Raw genomic sequence first — 20352 nt, 5'->3', positions numbered from 1 at the left:
CGTCTTTTATAAACTGGGTAATTAGTGGGCATCGTCCAACTCCGTCTTTTATAAACTGGGTAATTAGTGGGCATAAGGCCCAAGCACAACCTCCCTTTTCATCTCAAGTCACTGCAAGACAGTGGTATTGTTTCCATGCTCTATGGAGCAATTAAAAACTAGCAAGTAGCACACACAAATTCCAAACAGAGAGAGAGAGAGACAGAGAGGATTGTTTAAAACAGTGTTCGTTCCTGGGGGCTCCATTGTGGCCCAGCTGGTTAAGAACCCGATGCTGTCTCTCTGAGAACACCGGTTCGAGCCCTGGCCTTCCTCAGTGGGTTAAGGATCTGGCATTGCCACAAGCTGCAGTGGGTCACAGATTCAGCTCAGATTTGGGGTTGCTGCGGCTGTGGCGGAGGCCTCAGCTGCAGCTTCGTATCGACCCCTTTTCCCCCTTTTGTTGCAACAGGTACCAATTATAGGTCTTCAGATGGAACAGAACCTACAGTCCCCCACTCTAGAAACACTGGTGGCCATTTTTCCAGGATGAAGGTGAAGAAGGGCTGTCATGAGACAAAGATCCAGAAGGTTTCTCAGCCCATGGGCAGGCTTTTCCCAGGACTCCGGGGGATTCAGAGGAGGTCAGATTCCTCAGTTTTATGGCATAGCTCCATGTAGCTCTCTTTAGGACGTTCACAAAATATGGTCTATTTATGTGCTTATTTGACTTATGTCTTTCATTTCCTCTTAGCAATAAGCTTCATAAGAGCAGGGACCTGTTTGTTTGGGCTCACTATTTAATCCCCAGTGTCTAACACAGAACGTGGCATGTAAGTAGAACCCAATAATATCTCCTAAATAAATAAGGAGCAAAAAGAGACAATGGCAATTAACACTCATTGAAACCTTTCCATATACCAGACACTGTGCTGGGCAGTGCATATACAAGTGAGAATTTTCCCCCAAATTAATATCAGACACCAAACCACAGATCCAGGAATCTCAAAGGACCATCAAGCAGAGTAAATGCAAAACAAAACAAAAACACTATACCTGTTTATATCATCTCCAAACTTTCAGAAGAAAAAATAAGAGAAATTCTTGACAGAAACCAATATGAAAAGTCTACCTCCTGTACAACTCCAAACATGTGACACTCTGAAAAGGCAGAAGTGCAGGAACAGTGAGAGGACTAAGGAGGGAAGGGGAAGGACGAACAGGCGGAGCACAGAGGTTCTTAGAGCAGTGAAACTATTCTTTATGATACCGCAACAGTGGGTGTGTATCGTTATACGTTTGCCAAAACTCAGGAGGTACAGCACCAAGACTGAGTCGTCGTGTAAAAAGGCATAAATAAGGCAATATTTTTATTGCCTTATAAAAATAAGACGGTAGCATTATAAAAATAATGTTCCTCTATTGCTAATACCATTCCGATGCAGGTATATCTATTATAACAAATGAACCACTGTAGTGTGGGGTGGGGGGGGGGTGGGGGACAGGAAGTATAAGGGAACGCTCTGCTTTCTGTTCAGTTTTGCTGTGAACCTAAAATTGGCCTCAAACATAAAATTTATTAATTTTTCAAAATTATTATCAACCATATATCATCTGTCAAGAGCTAGAGTCTCTAACTTTTAACAGGATGCAAACGAATAAACTAATTTACAACATTGAAATCATTATTGTATTGAACAGCTAGACAATAAGAGAAAGCCACCCCATTCTTCACTGCAAAAAAAAATTTATTCTGTATTTGCTCTAGGCGTAGTGGAGAAAAAGCTCTGGCAATGAAGGTGACTCAAAGGCACGAGAAATCAAGTGTCAAAGAAAAGGAGTCATGTTAAGACTCTACAGAAACACAAAAAAAGATGCAATGAAGGATGAGACTGAAGTGGTAGCGTGATAATTCTGGGAACCGTAATGCCGACTTCATGCAACCTATTCACTTTGGTTGATGATTATGAAGTTTTATGTGTGTTACTGACATCTCTGCTCCTTTCATCATACGTGTAAAGTGAAAATAGTGACAGATGCTCACAACCTAGGAAAATACTTTCCTAGGTTATGAGCTTTAAAATGGAAAAAGTTGTGAATTCTTTTGATGTCTTTTATTGAGCAGCACTGCAATTATGCGTGTGCATATCTATCCATCTAACTGAACCTGAGTTTCTTGGGAGCAGGGACGATGTGTCCACCTCAGCTCACTCATCTTGCCATCCAGCAAGTGTCTGCCATGTAATGCGTTTAACACATACTCACGGAACACAAAAAAGACAGGGGGAAGGGTGGGGGGAGGGGCAAAGAAGGGAAGGAGCCAGAAGAGCGAGAACAAGGGGTGTTACAAGGAAGAAGGTAGGGCAAGAAGGAGGAATTAAGGAAAAATAAAAAGGAAGAGGGAAAGCTGGCTTTATTGAGCCAACAAAGAAAAAGTGGAACAAAAAGTATAAACACCTGATCACCACCTGAAGTCCTAGTCGAAGTTCGTTGTCTATAAGAGATGGGAGACCGTGATTAAAAGGAGCAAAGATATGTAATTGATATGACAGATGAATGAAAGCAGCATAACACTTCAACTGGATGCAAATAAGGATTTCTAGTGATGGTACGTTGTAGTCCCATGTGCTTAATTGGCCTTAATAATTTTTTAGTCCCCTTACCCCTTCAGAGTTTGGGGGCAATAAATTATAATACTTTTGTCCTGTATCCCTATAAAGGTATAAACATTTATGTATTTCTCTATTCCACAGAAAAAGCGAGGCAGCAGTTTTAACACATAATAATGTCATTCTATGAGCATCATATTTTTAAATACTATCGCCAAGAAACATATCCTGATTGAATGTATGTCTAGTTCTAAATAGCAGTTTCACAGAAGGTAAAGCAGTACCTGGAGAAACAGATATTCTATCTCCGTGTCTCTGTCGCTTTTACACAGACACATGCACGCACACACACACACACACACAAAACACCCCCTTTCAATTTGTTTATCAAAATAACTGAATTTCCCCAATAATCACACTCCCTTCAAATTGAACTCTAGTATGTTAACTGCTGACAATTTTTCCTGTCCCTATCAGCACCTACTCCATTTTCTAACAAACACAAACGTGCCACCTATTTTATGCACATGCGTGTCCCTTTCCCTCATATTAACATAAATATTTCTTTTTTTTTCTCATCCTTTCTGTCTGACTGGAACGTTGTGTTCGTTTTGCTGTGGCTCTGCGCTTTCCGCCTTTATGGACTCCTTCTTTTCTTGTTTTATTTCTCACCTCCTCCTCTAGTCCCTGATGGAAGGAAGATTACCACCCCCATCTCAAGCGCTCAGGACCTGCTGGCCCCAAGAGCTACAGCTGATTTAAGTAGGGCCTCAGGCAGCAATGTCACCTTCCTTAGGAGACATATATACCTAAGCTGCAGCCTGGCACTGGAGAGGAATACCAAATCTGAACTGGGACAAGCTGGGTTGCTCTCTTCCCTATCTGAATGCAGTTCATTGCTGCAAGCATGACTTCGGCAAGGGCATCAAGAGAAAAATACGCCCCAGAGGGCCTGCTGCTCCATCTGTCTTTAGGCTTTTATTTTCAAATACTATAGAAACCTCCAAGCTACATTATAGCTTCTCTGGATCCTTATAAACTGAAATAAATTATTTTTCATTCTATAAAATGTCTTCAATGAAAAGGTTATGCCTTGTTTGTTTTCATTTCTGGAGACTCCTACTGTTAGCATCAGTGAGTTAGAAATAAATGTTCTCAAACTGTCTTATTGTAATTTTGGCCTAGATTCATTTTCGTTTGTGTGATAAGGCTGACCTCTAGTGTCCAGAATTGACATTTTCTTTAACTTCGTTTGTATTTAGTATTTTCAAATTTTCTTCATGGGTTTGGCTCTTCTATTAGTGGAATCTGAATAAAATTCTAAGTTCAGAAATAATTGAATAATTGAACAATTGCCTTAGAATATAAACACTGAATAATTGAATAATAATTGAATAATTGCCTTAGAATATAAGCACTGAATCTGACAATTAAGGTTTGGGAACTTCTTTAAATATGAATTTTTAGGCGTTCCCATCATGGCTCAGCAGAAACGAATCTGACTAGCGTCCACAGCATGCAGATTCAATCTGTGGCCTCGCTCAGTGGGTTAAGGATCTGGCATTGCCTTGAGCTGTGGTGTAGGTCGCAGATGGCTCGGATCTGATGTTGCTGTGGCTGTGGTGTAGCCTGGCAGCTACAGCTCCTATTCAACCCCTAGCCTGGGAACCTCCATATGCCATCGGTGTGGCCCTAAAAACAAAAAAAGAAAATAAATAAATAAACAAATAAATAAATAAGAATTTTTAGAAGAGAAGTAAATATTTTCAATTGTCATCATAGGCATTCTCTTTTGAAGCATCTCAACCAGGATTTAACCTTAAGCAAACTCCCTATTCCTCTTAGAGTCTCCAGCCTCCGCTGGGTTGCACTAAAACCCTTGGGGTTAACCTTGAATTCTTTATTTCTCCCACTCTACAAATCCATGAAAAGTTCTGTGATTCAACTGTTGAACACCTCAGAATCCAGCCCCTTTACACCATGACCGTGTCCCAAACCATGCACTCGCTCACTGGCTCAGGGGTATTATGGTAACGACCTCTTCGCTGGCCTCTCCAAGATGATAGCTCTCCTCCTACCTGGAGTCTGTTAACTTTAGCCGCCACCATGATCCTTTAGAAACGGAAAGCAGATTGCAGCATCCCTCTGCTGAAAACCTTCCCAGGGCTTCCAGGGTTCTCAGCGAAAAGGCTGAAGTCCGGAGATGACAGTAGATCCCCACCTGACCACAGCCCACCTCTCCAACCTCATCCTGCAAACACTCCCTTTCTCTTTCCTTCCCTTGGATCCAGCTGCACTGGCTTCTTAACAATTTCTGAAATGAAGACCTGAGAGTCCTCCTTGGCTTGATGAAATTTAGACAGGGTTCTTCCTGCCTCTAGGCTTCCCTTTTCTTAGAATATTTTGCTCTTCGCAAAGCATTCACATGAAAATGTGAATTCTCCAGGACCGCTTTGTAGCAACAAAGATGAAAGGTAGTGTTTAGAAGAATGAACATAGAGCTTGGGAACATGGATTCTAGAATCAGAAAGACTTAGGTACCAAATGGGGCGTCGCACTTACTGGCTGTTGAGCAAGATACAGAGCAATTTGGAATGGCAGTGTTCTCATGTATAAGGTTGAAAAGTAGCATTAGTGCATAGTCGAAAGAATTAATTTCAATCATACGTGTAATTCACTAAGTATGTGCTTAGCATGGGGTAAGCATTCTATAAAGTTTTTCTATTACTCTTGGTGTTACTGCTGTTATTATTTGCAGAATACAACATATAATACTTCAATAAAATAGAACTTTTGCTAGAGATAAAGTTATTGATTATAATATTGTGGATTTCATTATAATTTAATTTTCGACTTCAGAAAAATACTAAGGCCTGTTAATTATTACATGGTCTAATCTGTTTTTCTCCTTAAAAACCATTTTGTATCATTTTCTGATAGAAGGTATAACCTTAAGACAGAGATTGCGTCTCCTTTATTTGAGTGGATGAGTCTTTACTCATTGCCTACTATGTGTCAGTCATCACTGTAGGTGCAGAGAAATAAATAATAAACTAAAAAATCCTTACCTTCATGAGGCAATAAACAAACTCACAATATGTATAATTTACAATTAGCAGTGTATCTCCTGTATCTTGAATAGGAAGTGGTTCTTAAAAAGGCACACAATTAATATGAATTAAATTTAATCTGATTATTTTATTATAAAATGGAGAATATTCGAGGTGTGCTGAGTTCTTTCCAGCTGAGGAGAGCCCGTTGTGTGTATTTCTTCCTAATTCTGTGTTCGATGACTTTGATTTTGGATCTTTAAATCAGCTATTTTGGGAGTTTTTGTAATCAGAAATCAGCAGTTCTACAAATTGCAGCTCTTTTACCTGTGAATCAGGCTTTTTTTTTTTTTTTTTTTAGGCCTGTACCCACGGCATACGGAGGTTCCCAGGCTAGGGGTCAAATTGGAGCAGTAGCTGCTGGCCCACTACACAGCCAGAGCAATGTCAGGTCTGAGTCGCATCCGGGACCTACACCACAGCTCACTGCAATGCTGGATCCTTAATCCACTGAGCAAGGCCAGGGATCGAACCTGCGTCCTCATGGATACTAGTTAGATTCGTTTCCGCTAAGCCATGACGGGAATTCCCTGAGAATCAGTAGTTAAACATTATCAGCACACCGCTGGATAAAAGCTGTCAGTGTGGAATCTGAATTTTATGAACTTCTGAAAATAAATAACCTTTAACATATCATGTTACTACATTAACATATATTAATATAATAGCACATTAATATATTAATATGTTTCAGAGAGTCAAACTTACAAATTATATAACACAGTGTTAGTCTGAAGATGATTCAAAAAATATATACTTATGTAAATTTACCTATTTTCTCCCAATAATTTCTTGATTATTCAGGCCCATGCAAGAGACATAAAATCAACCGACTATAAATGTTCTCTCTGTAATTTTAAATATAGTTCTTTGATAAAAAAATCCTCATTTGAAGAATTTATATAGTATGATGAAAGCAATTGTATATCCTTTAAACATAACGCACTAGCGATGGAGAAAAAAAAAAGTTTCTGGATGTTAGGAGAAAGCAAATTTGAAATTATTTCCCTCTGGAAAATTTCATGAAAAATCACTTATTGACTCTAGGCAGAGCTACAGTGCCCTGGGCTAGAAATTTCCCAGGGCTTCAAGCCCCAGGGTATAAAATATTAAATCATACTTTAAAAAAACTAAAAAAGCACTTTAAAAATTTTCCTGCAACATGTGACTTGTGTAATTTTTAATGGTATAATATATCAAATTTATCTTGTTCTCATTGTGTTATATACATATATATACATATATATATATATTCCTATTAAAATAATGGATATAGATTGGTTCCTGCATCTAAAATGTAAGAAAGGGAAACATTTGTGCATTCTCAGTCACCAAGAGATCTCACAGGCAAAGAGCAAGGGAGTCTGAGAATTATCAGTCTGGTCTCAAAAACAGCTTTAACGGTATTTCTACCCTATGTTCCAACAGAAACATCCTGATTTTTTTATTATATTAAGTTGCTGTTTCATATCTGGCAAAGCAAATATCAGCTTAAGTTCTAAGAGTGTGGTCACATTATTTCTATTATATTGATCAACAAGTAGTGATAAACTGTCAGATAATTCAAAATAATATTAAATGAAGATCATTTGTAAACAACCTCTTTCCTGGACACAACTCTTGGCACTTCATATATTATCTCTAATGCCCATAACAATTTTATCAGGAAGGTATTATTATAAATGAAGAAAGTTCTGCACAGAGAGACTAAGTATTTCTTCCCAGGTCAAACAGCAAAAGGCAAAGCCAGGAGCCTAAAAATGCCATCTGGCTCCAAAGCCCTTGTAAGTTTATTGAACTCCTTGGCAATTAATCACCCTTAATTTGTTCTTTGGTAGTATTTTCTCTGGGGGAAAAAACATAAATATCAACTTGGCAATAAGGGCAATTATCTCCACAACACTACCAACCAACACCAACCCAAAGCAGACTGAATTGGAACCAAAGTTCTCCCAGCCTTACTGTGGATGATCTGTTTTGATTAACTTACAAATGGTATAAATTGTCCTTCTGAGTTTATGCCAGGAACCAATGAGAAGTTATGGCTTTTATTTTTTCAAGCAGTTTAGACTCCAATTTGTGGTAAAATACTTGTAAATAAAAAGAAACTGATTTCCAGGTCAAATGGCAGCAGCCTCCGGAAAAAGAAGCCAAACATCATTTTCAAAGGAAAGGCTATCTATAGTAACTTTCTTTATATATGTGTCCTAACATCAGAATTAAAAACAAGATATTTGGGGCCCTCAAGGAAATCTAAGAAAACAGGATTTAGGTTAAAATATATAGAAGCTGTACTGTGAGACAAGAAGTTATTTCCATAAAAGGAAGAAAGACTTTGAAGTAAGAAGAGAAAGAGAACACAGCCCCTTAAGTGATAAATGCACGAGGGCTAGTGCCACATTTTTATAAATGTGCCCTTGTCCACATGGAAAGAATATTTAGGGGGTTCTTGTGACTCTAGGAGCAGAACACGCCTGCCTGCCTCTCTTCCTGCCTTCCCTTCATCACCTGTATATCGACAAGCATAACGGTGAATAGAGGTTTACCGAACTTTCCATTCAGTGGCATGTATCTAAATAACTTAGGACTCATGTATACATTCGACAAGTAGTTTCTGTAGATTTTATGTTTTGCCTGAGACATTGTTGGCTTCATTTGAAATGTATTTTTGGTGTGCGATTAGGCATCCATTGTCTTTTTTTTTTTTCTTTGTGGATACTCACTTTCCCAAACATTTATTCAATAAATAGCCACTTATTTCTCCACTGAGCTACAAGACCTTTTCTTGTATACATATCAGATGTTCACCGATATGTCGGTGTGTTTTCTAGGCTCTTGATTCTGTTTGATTTTGCCTCATGTATCTTAACAAGGCGGATACTATGCTATAGCAAATATACAGTATAGTTTATAATTTAGAGCGCATCTTGATATTGGACTAAAGTGTGGGAAGCCCCCACACTTTAGTCTTCACTGTTGGTGGTGTCTTGGAAATTCTCGAGGCTTTGGAACCTCATAGTAATTCCAGAATAGGCTTATCATGTGTCATGAAAAGAACCCATTAGGATTTTGATTGAATGATATCATGACTGGATCCATCTGCAGACAATTGACATCTTTTAAGATGTTGTTTACCTGTCCATGATCATGACAGAGCATTTATTTGTTTAGGTTTTGTTAATAACTTTCATTAAAGTTTTATAGATTTATGCACATAACCATTGCACATTCATGAATCAACTTCTTGTAATAAATCTCTTCCTCCCTCCTTCTCTTTTTCTATATAAATACACACACCTTATTGGTTGTATTTTCTGGAGAACCCTAATAAATTTTGATACTGAGAGACACTGAGAGTGGCTCTATGGGAACATAACTTTATTTATTTATTTTTTTAGGGCCATACCCACAGCCTGTGGAGTTTCCCAGGCTAGGGGTCAAGTAGGAGCTATAGCTGCTGGCCTACACCACAGCCACAGCAATGCAGGATCCAAGCCACCTCTGTGACCTACACCACAGCTCACAGCAACACTGGCTCCTTAATGCACTGAGTGGGTTAATCCAGAGCTCGGACCTGAGTCTTCATAGATGCTAGTCAGATTCTTGAACCACTGAGCCACAATGGGAGCTCTGGGACATAACTTAAGGATGAGGTTTTTGCATTGGTTCTGAGGTTTCTCAGCTTGGATCTCTAATTTGATTAATTTAGAAACACTATTTTATTTCTAGTTATAGAGCACTGACAGGTCATGATGTGATATGGCAATAGAAATATGCAAAATATCACCTATTTCTATGGGGACAGGATCTAAGTGACCATGTGTATGAGGCTTTTAAGCATTTTTGTCAAACTAACCAAAATATAATGATATTGGCTGGTTGCTCCCGATGTTACTAAACAAAATTAAAAAAGAAAAAAAAAATGAGCTCAGGAATTTTACTTTGTAAAAAATAAAAAAGGAACAAACTCACCATCCAGTTCTATACAAAGGGTTAAATAACACCTCACTGCAGTTGCCCAGTGACAACCATGCCCCGAGAGGAACTCAGCACAGAAAAAAACAGGATGAGATATTCTGTGCTTTTGAAGAAACAGGCTCCCTAGGAAACACTTCAACGATTCCAGATTCATGGATCTTCCTATACAAAGAAAAACACTAAAATCTTTAGTGTTAGATATCTGGTCTTTGCAATTAGCAATAATCTTTTACTAAGGTATATGTATGCTTGATTATATGTTTTTCAGAGCCAAAAAAATGCGTATGCACATATTTATGTGTGTATGTGTGTGTGCCTATAGAGAGAGAGTTCCTTCTCTCCAGTTAGCTCCCGTTCCTCCTCTGCCTCTTCAGAGCTGGTTATTCAGAGCTACTGAGAGGTTACTTCCCAAGCTATAGCTCTCAGCAAGACCCTGAATATAACTTGAACTCACAACTCTCATGTTGTACATTTTTCTTTACATTAACAGATTCCTAGCTCATACCTCACATGAATTGACCTGAAATCTTCTGTCTGCCCTGAAAATAGGCCCCTTATCTCTCATGGCATAGGGTTGAGAGTGCTGAAAAACCCCCTATCTCATCCCAGAGAGGTTGAATTACAATGCAAATGGAACTTCTAGGCTCATAGGTTATCAAGTGTTAAAGTGATGGCATTGATTGGAAAGGGACATAATCCTGAAATTTGAAATAGAGACATGTGGGAAGACTCTGAAGAAACTGGGGACATTGAGCCCCTAAACTCCTTTTTTTTTGGCTTTTGTCCTTGTAGGGCCGCGCCCATGGCATATGGAGGTTCCCAGGCTAGGGGCTGAATCAGAGCTGTAGCCGCCAGGCCTACACACAGCCACAGCCACAGCAACACCAGATCTGAGCCACGTCTGAGACCTACACCACTGCTCACGGCAATGCCGGATCCTTAACCCACTGAGCAAGGCCAGGGATCAAACCTGCAACCTCATAGTTCCTCGTCGGATTTGTTTCCACTGCGCCACGACGGGAACTCTAGAGCCCCTAAATTCTGATGAGTCTTCTTTGCCAGAAGTAGTAGTCTCTCCACCCTCAGTAGAAGCATCCTTTCCAACCGCATCTGAGATTAACCCTGAGGCAGCTGCCATGTAAGCCATGCCGATTCCCTCAGGACTCACCCTCACTAACCTTCTTTGCTACTAAATCTATAACTGGACTCAAGTCCCAGCAGGCTGTTAAAGATGAGGCACAATGTACCTTACAATGAGAAAGTACGCTGCACGTCAAAATAACCACTTGAGTTTTCTAATTTATACAGGCAGAAGTCCAGGGAATATGTGTAGTAAGGACGATTAAAGATGTGGAATAATCATGGAAGGAATATAAATCTGGATCAAACCAAACTTGTTGACATGGACCCACTAAGTGGAGATGTTCCACTTAGTTGCAGCTCAGGGAGTATAAAGGGTTGGCTGGTTGGCTGGCTGGTTGGCTTAAATATGGACTAAAAGGTAGCTCAGAGTGAGCAAACCAGAAATGTCAGGCCCACTTTTATTGTAGAGGAAGGTATTCAAATGTTTAGGGAGATTGGAGCGTTAGACTTGTCACTTAAGATCTACTCACCTGCCCTGGAAGAGTGCCAGAGACACATTGGTGTGTCCACGCAAAATTCATATGTTGCAGGTCGAACTCCCTATACTTCAGAATGTGACCTTGTTTGGATATAAGGTCTCTACAGAGGTAATCCAGTTAAAATGAGGACATTAGGATGGGTCCTAATTCAACATGACTGTGTTCTTATAAAAGAAGAAATAGGAGCCCAGAAACACCCGTAATGGGAAGATGATGTGAAGAGACACAGAGAGAACACAGTGGTCTCGAAGCTAAGAAGACAGGGCTGGAACATACCCTTCAGCAGGAACCAGCCTACTGACATCTTGATTTCAGACATCTAAATTCGAGATTTTTAAGACAGCGAGTGTCGGTTGCTTGACGTACTCTTTTATGGAGGTTCCAGCAACCTTGTACACTACGTATCCAATAAATATTGTTTTATTATCATTTTTTATTACTGCTACATTTTGAGAAGAGTGGAATGGCAGAACACCAGTGAAATTCATTGAAAGCTTTTCTACGTGCCAGAAAGGCAACTGGCCCCCAGAGGCATTGTGGAATTTGAACTTATATACAGTATTTACATGTCTAGGAGTTATTCAGCATTGCTTCTGCTGGCTTCCAAATGTTCATTTGTCCACTCATCTTTGGTATACCCTATCTTTTCTTATTTTGGGGTTTGCTGTCTTCCTTCTTGGTTACGAACCAAGATTACCCTGATTTATACCAAGTGGCTTTTTCCTAAGCCACAAACATAAAAACAAGTTTGGTGAATGCCATCACCTTGCTTGGTCCTTTAGGCAAAAGTTATCATAATAAAAATGTATAGTCAGGAATTTTGCATGTACACATCCAGAAGAAACATATTTAAGCCTTCCTTCAGATTTTTCTCATTCCTCATTGATTCTTCAGCATTTGGCAGGCAATGAAGATTATATACTGAGAATGTGTAATTCAAGAAAATATCTTGAATTTCCTTCTTCATCATTAGTTGAAAAGGTTTGGAAGGACACAGATCTGTTTGTTAAATGTAATTTAAGTCTCCATTCAGACAGCTTTTCAATTCAGCTCTCTTCTTACATCCCTCTCAAATCTACCTTACCAAGATAATTTGCTAGTACAATTTTCATTTCCACCTGCTCTAGTTGTAAAAAAAAATAATAATAATAAAAATGACAATATCAAAAACTTGATAGAGAAGCATTAAAAGCCAGGAACTAGCATTTATTACTCTACAAGCTAGAATCATATCAGATAAAATGTTTTAAAATAAAATATTTCTAAGAACTTTGATTTCCTCTCTTCCCCAATAAACACTGAAAAAGAGGCTACCAGTAACCACCAGAGGCATGCAGGTCTAAATACCAGGTAGCCAAAATCTTAGTGAACTTCTGAGCCTTAATAAATTCAGAAGTATACACGTTACAAACTTATAAAAACATCATTTGAAAGGTTAATTATTTATATTGCTCTCATACTTATTTTTAAGTTTGAAAAATACATTTTTAAGTTTTTATTTCAGGCACTCTACAGATGAAAATTTTTCTCCTTAAATAAAGAATTGTTGTTCAAGACTCATGATTCTAAACAAGCACAGAGAAAATGGAAATAAGTTTTCAAATGATGTCTGTCTTACATGTGTAAGCATTTATACTTCTGGAGTTACGAAGCCTTAAAAGCTCACTAAGACTTTTGAGAAACTGTGTTATTAATTCACTTTTTCTTTTCCTTTCACAAGTACTTTTCCCCAGTAATGATCACATAATTTTTGTTTTCCTGGTAGGAAAATGTTTATTTTTCAGTTTTGAATGTAGCACATCTCAGCAGATAGATTTTGCAATTGCCAATTAAAAGACATTGTTCAGCAACTGCCCTGAATAATAAACCAATCTTTGTCTCTTTATACAATACATCAAAGTGTATTTCTATTAGAATTCCTCTAGCATACTCATCACCAAACTATAACCCTGGGACTTCATTGAATTTGCTTACATTTTATCAGTAACTATCACGGAGGGCCCAGCTTAAAATCTAGGTTAAGAAAGAAATTATGAGGTTTCTTCCTTAAAGAATAGTGTAAAACAGAGATCAAAGGCACAATTTTACTCCTCAATCTGTGCAATTTAACTTAGCTTACAATTAAAGAGTGATTTTAATTGTCAAACTTTTAAATTTTATTAAATGTTTGTGGCAATGCATCGAATGAATTCCAGACCTACATAAATACACAAGCAGCTGTTTGTAATTTGCATTTTTATCAGTTTTGAAAGAGCACAATGTACTTCCTGCATCTTATTTTCAGAATTTGCATTTTATCATCTTTGGCTATCCAGTATATAGTATGGAGTACTTGAATATCTCATTCTTTGAATTTTCTTTTTTGATTGTAAATCAGATGATTTCTGGCACTTTTCTCTTTTCTCATTTTTCTCTTCTCTCAACCTCCAGGTTTACTTGCTCCCATTTCTTCTTGGCTCTAACAGTAAAACATAAAAAATATTTCAACTATTTTCTTTTTTCAGCATTCTTCAGGGTCCTAACATTTTGCATTTCTTTGGCCAATTACTTACGGTAAATCTGAAGACAAAACAAAAACTAAGCTCATTGTTTTAATGCACAGATTTTCAGAATGCCATTCAAACTAATTCCACTTCTTTCTGAAGCTTTCTGGGTTTTGAATTTAGATGGAGGGATAGAAAGGAATGGAAATACTACCACAGATAAGGCTGCGCCCTGGGGTACCCAGAATGAACACAGCTAACAGGCCCTCCTACGGAAACAGGCACCTCTAGTCACACCAGCTACGTCCCCATCAGAAAGGGCATGTGGCCCCAAGAGAAGGCTGACAATGACACATCTCATTGCCTCCAGCTCCTGTCCTCCATTCCCAAAGACACATTTTCCTCTCTGATTGCATTATTCTCATGGCATCCAGCAGCATTCTCCCAGATGGTTCCTCTTGCCCATTTACACTTCTGTGGCCTTGGCTCCCAGATAGTCCTTAGCGAAACAGACTAGCGGCAGCTTGTGTTCGCTGCCCCCTCTCTCCAGCAGTCCATCTGTCCACTGGGAAGAGCCGAAACCTCTCCTCTGTGCTCCAGCAGGAAGTGCAGAGGAGGAAACACAAGCTAACCTTTATCTCTTGCTTCTGATGATGACAACAAAATTGGAGAGGAGAAGAATTGAGGGGTTACAAATTTCCCAGCCCAAAGCTCAGGTAAATAATAAAACTAACTTTATTTCGTTGGAATTCTATGTAATGTCTTGACTCTAAGTCCCCCCTCCCCCTGATAATAGAAGATGTACCCAGTCCTTTGCATATAAACTTACACCATTCAGTGATGTCTTAGGTGCTTCACCTTGACATTTTAATTGCATTCAGATTTGGAATTGCCCCTCAGAGTTCTTCTCCCTCCCCCACCTTCCTGCTGCTTATCCTAATTTCTAGGGCTGGGGCCAGGGCCGGGGAAAGTGGTTGCTGCTCTTTGCCAGCGAGGAAAAGACTGTTCTCTCCACAATCTTGGGTTTCCACAAGGTCTGAGCCATGTGCTGTCAGCAGCGGCCTAGGTAACAAGAGTCTCAGGCTTCTCCAGCGTTAATGTGCATATGCTAACCTGGGGGTCTTGTTAAAATGCCGTAATGATTCAGCAGGTCTGAGATGGAGACGCCACATTTCTAACAAGCTCCCAAGGAATGCCACTGCTGGTGGCCGTCCGTCGAAACATCGAGTGACAGGGATGTTGATCAGTGGATGATGGCCTGGTTTCTAACTGACACCCTAGCAGAGCAATCTGTCGAGGCTCCCGCTGAATCCTCCTCTGGAATAGGACCCAACCACAAAGGCATCTTTCTGAAGCTACCCCTGCAGCCCCAGCCAGGAGACTTTGTGTAGCCCTGCTGGTCCTCTTTGCCAGGAAGTCACTCTCCCTTGAAATGCACAGGAATATACGATGGCTTCCCGAGCAGCCTTGGAGCTTGGCCATCTCCAGAGGCTCTGTCTTCAGCCCTGTTGCGTCAGACATGGTTTACCCTCCCTGCAGTCCCACCAGCAGATGGCCTTGACAAATTCTCTCCAAAGCTTTCCCTGCTAGATTGCCACCTGGGAAGTGCAATGCAGATCCTCTTTATGCTCAGATTCTTGTAATATTCAAGGGAAATTCTATAATTGACCTTTCTACCCCTGGAACCTGGCATAGATGGAAGTCATGGAAAAAGAGGAGGAGGGGACTAGTCCTGAGTAGGTGGCTCCCCACAGATTCTGGTGTCTTGCTGTCTCTCCACACCCTCCTTCTTATTCTCCAGATTGAAAGCAAAAAGCAGTTTCATCAGCTCACATCCCCGGTCGCATCCTCTTTTCTTTGCTGTACATGGATGGTACATGTCTTATACTCTGAATTGACGCCTCCTTCCCCTAAATCCTTCAGTAATTCATCTTTAACTATGAAGAATGCAATGGGGGAAGGCTTCTGAGACACAAGGGCAGTCACTGGGACAGGGGCAGGGGTGAGGGGTACATCCTTTAACGCTCCCAGTAACATCCCGCCCACAAGGAAACCATGGGCTTGACAATTGGTAATTTTATCCAGGATTTTCACTGGCTTTTCACCTCCTTCCTCCCCACATTAAGTGCAACTCTCACGAAGTTAAGAGAAAATATAATCAATTAAATAGCCCTTCAGCAGAGGTCTGTTGCAGTACAATATGCTTTGGGAAGAGATGGGAAAAAAGAAAAACAATTGACTCCTGTAAAAATCCACATACAGGTCCACATACTGCACTACAGTTGCAGTCAAGAGTTCAGGGGAATACTGCTTGAGAAGATCTCAGCTATTTAATTTGGAACGTGTACAGTTTCTAGTCCGTATGTGATCTGATTCATCTAGGACTCTCTTGTATAAGAGTTTAATGATTCTGAAAGTTCTAGGCTACTGATTTAGGTAGGAATTCCCATCTAAGACTTTTTCTGAAAGGTTCAGTTTTCTAAGAAGTAGCTGAAATCATTGTACCCTGTGTGGTTTTCCAAAACTACTGAACCAGCCCCAGAATAAGCTGCGGGGAAGACACCAAGCTTTTTTAGTAAAAGAATCATACCAAGAACCTGAGGTCAGGTCTGCTACAAACCTTTACCCTGGGGCTGCTCCCTACATCCTCCCAGAGCACAGAGTACAACAGACATGAGATCACAGGTTACTTCGAACTTCTCAGCCCGGGAAGTACATCTTACATCTGTCAATCTGCACAAGCCAATATGTGTCCATGGTGGATATAGTAGGGCTGTAATTTTGTGTCAAAATATAGTTTTATATAGTGCTTTGTAGTTCAACAAAGAATGCGTCTTAACATATTGTATAATTGCTGAATCCTCTATGCTTCTGTCTAAGGAGATAAATATATTAAAACATCTCTAAGAACGCATACAAATCAGCATTTTAAAACAATTTAAAAGTAAAACTAAATTGCTAGTAGACAAGATATTACTAAAAGTTACTGTATTCATATATACCATGAAAATTCTCTAAACTTTCTAAAATATGTTCCTTGAGCTTAAAAACCTGTCATTCATTTTAAGAATTATCTGAGATATTACAATCACTTGGAAACATTTACCTGTATATATCTTTTCAGTTTTTGAATATGTTTTTGAAAAAGGAATTCTTTTTCGCCAGGCTGAACCATTATATGATGTTGACGTATATTTATCTGAGAAAAAAAGGAAAAAAAGAATTAAATATTTTATAATGTTAAAAGCATATTGCAGGACTACCGTTTCAGATTTATACACATATTAGAGGTGAAGCTATTCTTTAATGTGTGTGTGTGTGTGTGTGTGTGTGTGTGTGTGTGTGCTTTTTAGGGCCACACCCACAGCATATGGAAAATTCCAGGCTAGGGGTTGAATCAGAGCTGTAGCTGCCAGCCTATGCCACAGCCACAGCGACGCGGGCTTCAAGACACATCTGCGACCTACACCAACGCTCATGGCAATGCCAGATCCTTAACCCATGGAGCAAGGCCAGGGATGGAACCCACATCCTCATGGATACTAGTCAGGTTCTTTGCCACTGAGCCAAAATGGGAACTCCCTATTCTGTAAGTAATTCATTTCACCATTTCAAGGCTAAGGCATCAGAGATACAAGTGAGCTTATTGAGATTATGTCAGTTGTCAATGAACACCGTTACACATCCCTTAACTGGCTGTTCAGTTCCTCAAAGAAAGCCTGGTCCCAAGAGGCTAAGCTAAAGAAGAGTATGCTATGGGTACATGATCAAAATATTTCATGTCCTGGCTTTACCATGATTTTACATATAATTCTGTTAATAGCGGCAGAGTGGAAGGAAGGGCGGGAGGAAGGAAGGAAGGAAGGAAGGAGGAAAGATGCAGCCATCTTAACACAAATCTAGACCACGATACCAAACTGCTATCCACTCACAGCAAAATAATAGTAAAATTAATAACAAAACAATAATAGTAATAAAATTAAAACTGTTTCACTTCCGAATATCCATATTTGTACATATAAATCCATATATCATTCTGCTTAAAACAAATAGAAGAGAAACACTTTAAATAAATCTAACTTCTATTTAAGTTAAAGGAAGGATGTAAGAGAGACCGAGTTTTTACTTATGTTTTGGAAAATACACAATATTCAGAACTTCACTAACTAGACTGCGAACATAGGAAAATACAAACATGAAATGACTGGGAACTGGGTGACTTTTTGTTAAGCTGAGAAAACTAAAACCCAACTTCAAATGAGCAAAATTTAGCTCAGACGGGATAAAAGGAGATTTGGGTCTCTCCTCGCTCTCGGCCTTGCCCTCCCTGACATACACTCTGACTTGGCCTGTTACGTGGCGAAATAAATGATGTAGCAGCAAACTGGACATGGGTGAGAGAGACGAGAGGCTGTTGAAACAGATTGCCGTTAACCCCCAAACGAACCCTTTCAGAAAGTAATCATGAAGGCCTAAAGAAACACCAAGGCACTAGCCTGAAACTGATAATTGAACAAATGCAGTTAGTGCAACAAGGAAATGTCAACCATCCAAAAACAATCCTCCAGAGTGAAACAGAGCTACCCAGGGGGGACAAGGTGCAGTTGGTGGTGTGAGACAAAACTCTAGGGAGGGCCAGTGCCAAGCCATCTGCCCCCAACATGTTTTTTCTAACATCTTTTTAATCCCGTGCATTCCTGCACATGGACAAATCCTCTTCCTAGTTTTCTACGAGGTGAGGGTGGTGACAGGCCTGGAAAAAGAAGAAGGGAGTCGGTAGCAATTCAGATTAGCTGGGCCCTGCAGACCACAGACAGGAGTCAAGAACTTCTCTAAGTACAGAGCTTCACCTGAACAGAGGTTGAATTTGGGTTCCTTGTTGATATCAGCTCTGTTGTAGGACCCGTTTGTGGGCCTGCCGCGGGGAGGTGCATTCCATGAGACAGTCTTGACAGCATCTTTCTGAACATGAATATAGGCTGCGTTCTCGGAATTTCTGTTTCTATGATTGCGGTGGTAACTCATTTTATTTTTGGGATTTGGAGCCTGTACTGCTATAAAAGAAAGGGGGGAGGGAGTGAGGGATAAAACAAGTTGGTCCCACACCCATAAATAACATACTGCCCTATAACTGTCTGATAGCACGATGGAAGGTAATGAAAGCGACAAAACTAAAATAACATGTTACATGACAGTGACTTGTTTTGAAGCTAGAAAATATTATTTAATCTCCTTTCAAATGGCAATTTAAGAATATCAAATACACAAATACTTTACCTCTCCGCATTCCTGGGCCAGGAAAGCTCTTTGGTTCATCGTAAATCCATTTTCTTTTTTTCACACCTTTAAAATGAGGCTTCCTCACGGGCTGGACATCATTCACTTAAAGAAGACACAAATTTTTACAGTTGTTTAAGAGACGGTTTCATCTGAAAATGACTGTAGGTGATAATTACATATCTGTGCATTCACATGCCAAGCAAGAGAAAAAAATAAATGTGCCACCCTAACACTTTACTTTCTAGAACAAAGGGTGATGTATTTTTAAGTACCAAAAAAACTCTATCTTAGAAATTGATTGATGAGAAAACTTGCAATAAGTTACATGCCTCTAGAGAAAAATGCTTTTCTCCAAAGAAATTGTGGTGTCTTTTAAAAGAACATAAAATTACAATCCAAATATAATTATATATTTCATTATAATGTTATTCTAAGTAGTCATATAATTGTTATTTTGAAGATAAATCTGTACTTTTTTAGCCAAAACTACTACTTCTTAAGGAGTTGGATTAGTATAAAATACTTTTAGCATATATCACCTTATTGTTTTAAGGTCTTAAGAAACTGGGTATATAGATAGTTTGGTGAAACAAGACTGAATAATCAGAATTTATAAGTGCTACTAAGATCACAACATTATTCTCATTTTTGCTTGCATATTTTTATACGGAAAATTTTACATGCATGCTCAATTTTCCAGGAACTTCTAAAGTACATTTCTTCAGAGAACCTTAGAACAATTTAGCAGAGAGGGGTATTCCTCATTATTTCTCTGTGTGGAGACCTTGACCATTCATGAGCAACTACTACACAGAGCAAATGAACATCACATTCACGATGTAGTGTGAATGGGTTTATCTATCGCGGCTGTTAAATCGCTTTGCCCTAGTTCTCCTCTTCAGCTTGAGCAGGAAGCGCTCAGTGAGGCTCCCATTCATCACCTTCTCTCCCAACATGATGCTCCAGCCTTACTCTAGCCTCCCACTCCTAAAATTTGGAAAGCGTCTTTTTCCCAAGTTTCACTAAACTAAGCTTCTTGGAGATAACCCATCTTAGATCCATTCAGGGCCTTGCTGAGGTCAAAGAATATCACAGGGGTTTAATAACTGAAATACGGAAAAGGAAGGAGGGAGGGAGGGAAACAGGAAGATTCATGAGTCTTAATTGTACCAAGAGAGGAAGCTCAGAACACCAAATGGCAAGGAGAAGCCCAACTAAGAGAAATACTCTGAAACATAATAAACCCTCACCAATGCATCCCACGAAGGGTGAAATTTAAAATGCTCTACTA

At 39.5% G+C, this 20352-nt stretch overlaps 1 protein-coding gene and 1 long non-coding RNA gene across 51 annotated transcripts in view; one reads left to right on the top strand and one right to left on the bottom strand.

The window, feature by feature from the left end:
- The window catches only part of LOC146403594 (uncharacterized), an 89944-nt gene that overhangs the window by 52108 nt on the left and 17484 nt on the right, over positions 1–20352 (top strand). The gene's annotated exons all lie outside the window — the stretch shown is intronic.
- C5H12orf50 (chromosome 5 C12orf50 homolog) overlaps positions 13431–20352 on the bottom strand; it is a 31058-nt gene continuing 24136 nt past the window's right edge. For 24 of the 50 annotated variants that reach the window (XM_084957653.1, XM_084957640.1, XM_005655736.3 and 21 more), the window contains 4 exons: positions 19059–19163; positions 18632–18835; positions 16888–16980; positions 13517–13756 (listed from right to left, as the gene is read on the bottom strand). In XM_084957653.1, the coding sequence (XP_084813779.1) occupies positions 13731–13756; positions 16888–16980; positions 18632–18835; positions 19059–19163 (428 nt within the window). In that variant the 3' untranslated portion in view covers positions 13517–13730. Of the gene's footprint in view, positions 13757–16887; positions 16981–18631; positions 18836–19058; positions 19164–20352 lie in introns of all 50 variants that reach the window. The other 26 variants (XM_084957648.1, XM_084957633.1, XM_084957672.1 and 23 more) reach the window with 3 other exon arrangements.

This window comes from Sus scrofa, chromosome 5 (genome assembly GCF_054392235.1).
Source record: "Sus scrofa isolate SSC_HxYL_T2T_F1_AM1 chromosome 5, Sscrofa_HxYL_maternal_Yorkshire_Landrace_v2.0, whole genome shotgun sequence".
In the NCBI taxonomy this organism is placed as follows: domain Eukaryota; kingdom Metazoa; phylum Chordata; class Mammalia; order Artiodactyla; family Suidae; genus Sus; species Sus scrofa.
This window is presented reverse-complemented; position numbering and strand designations above follow the sequence as displayed.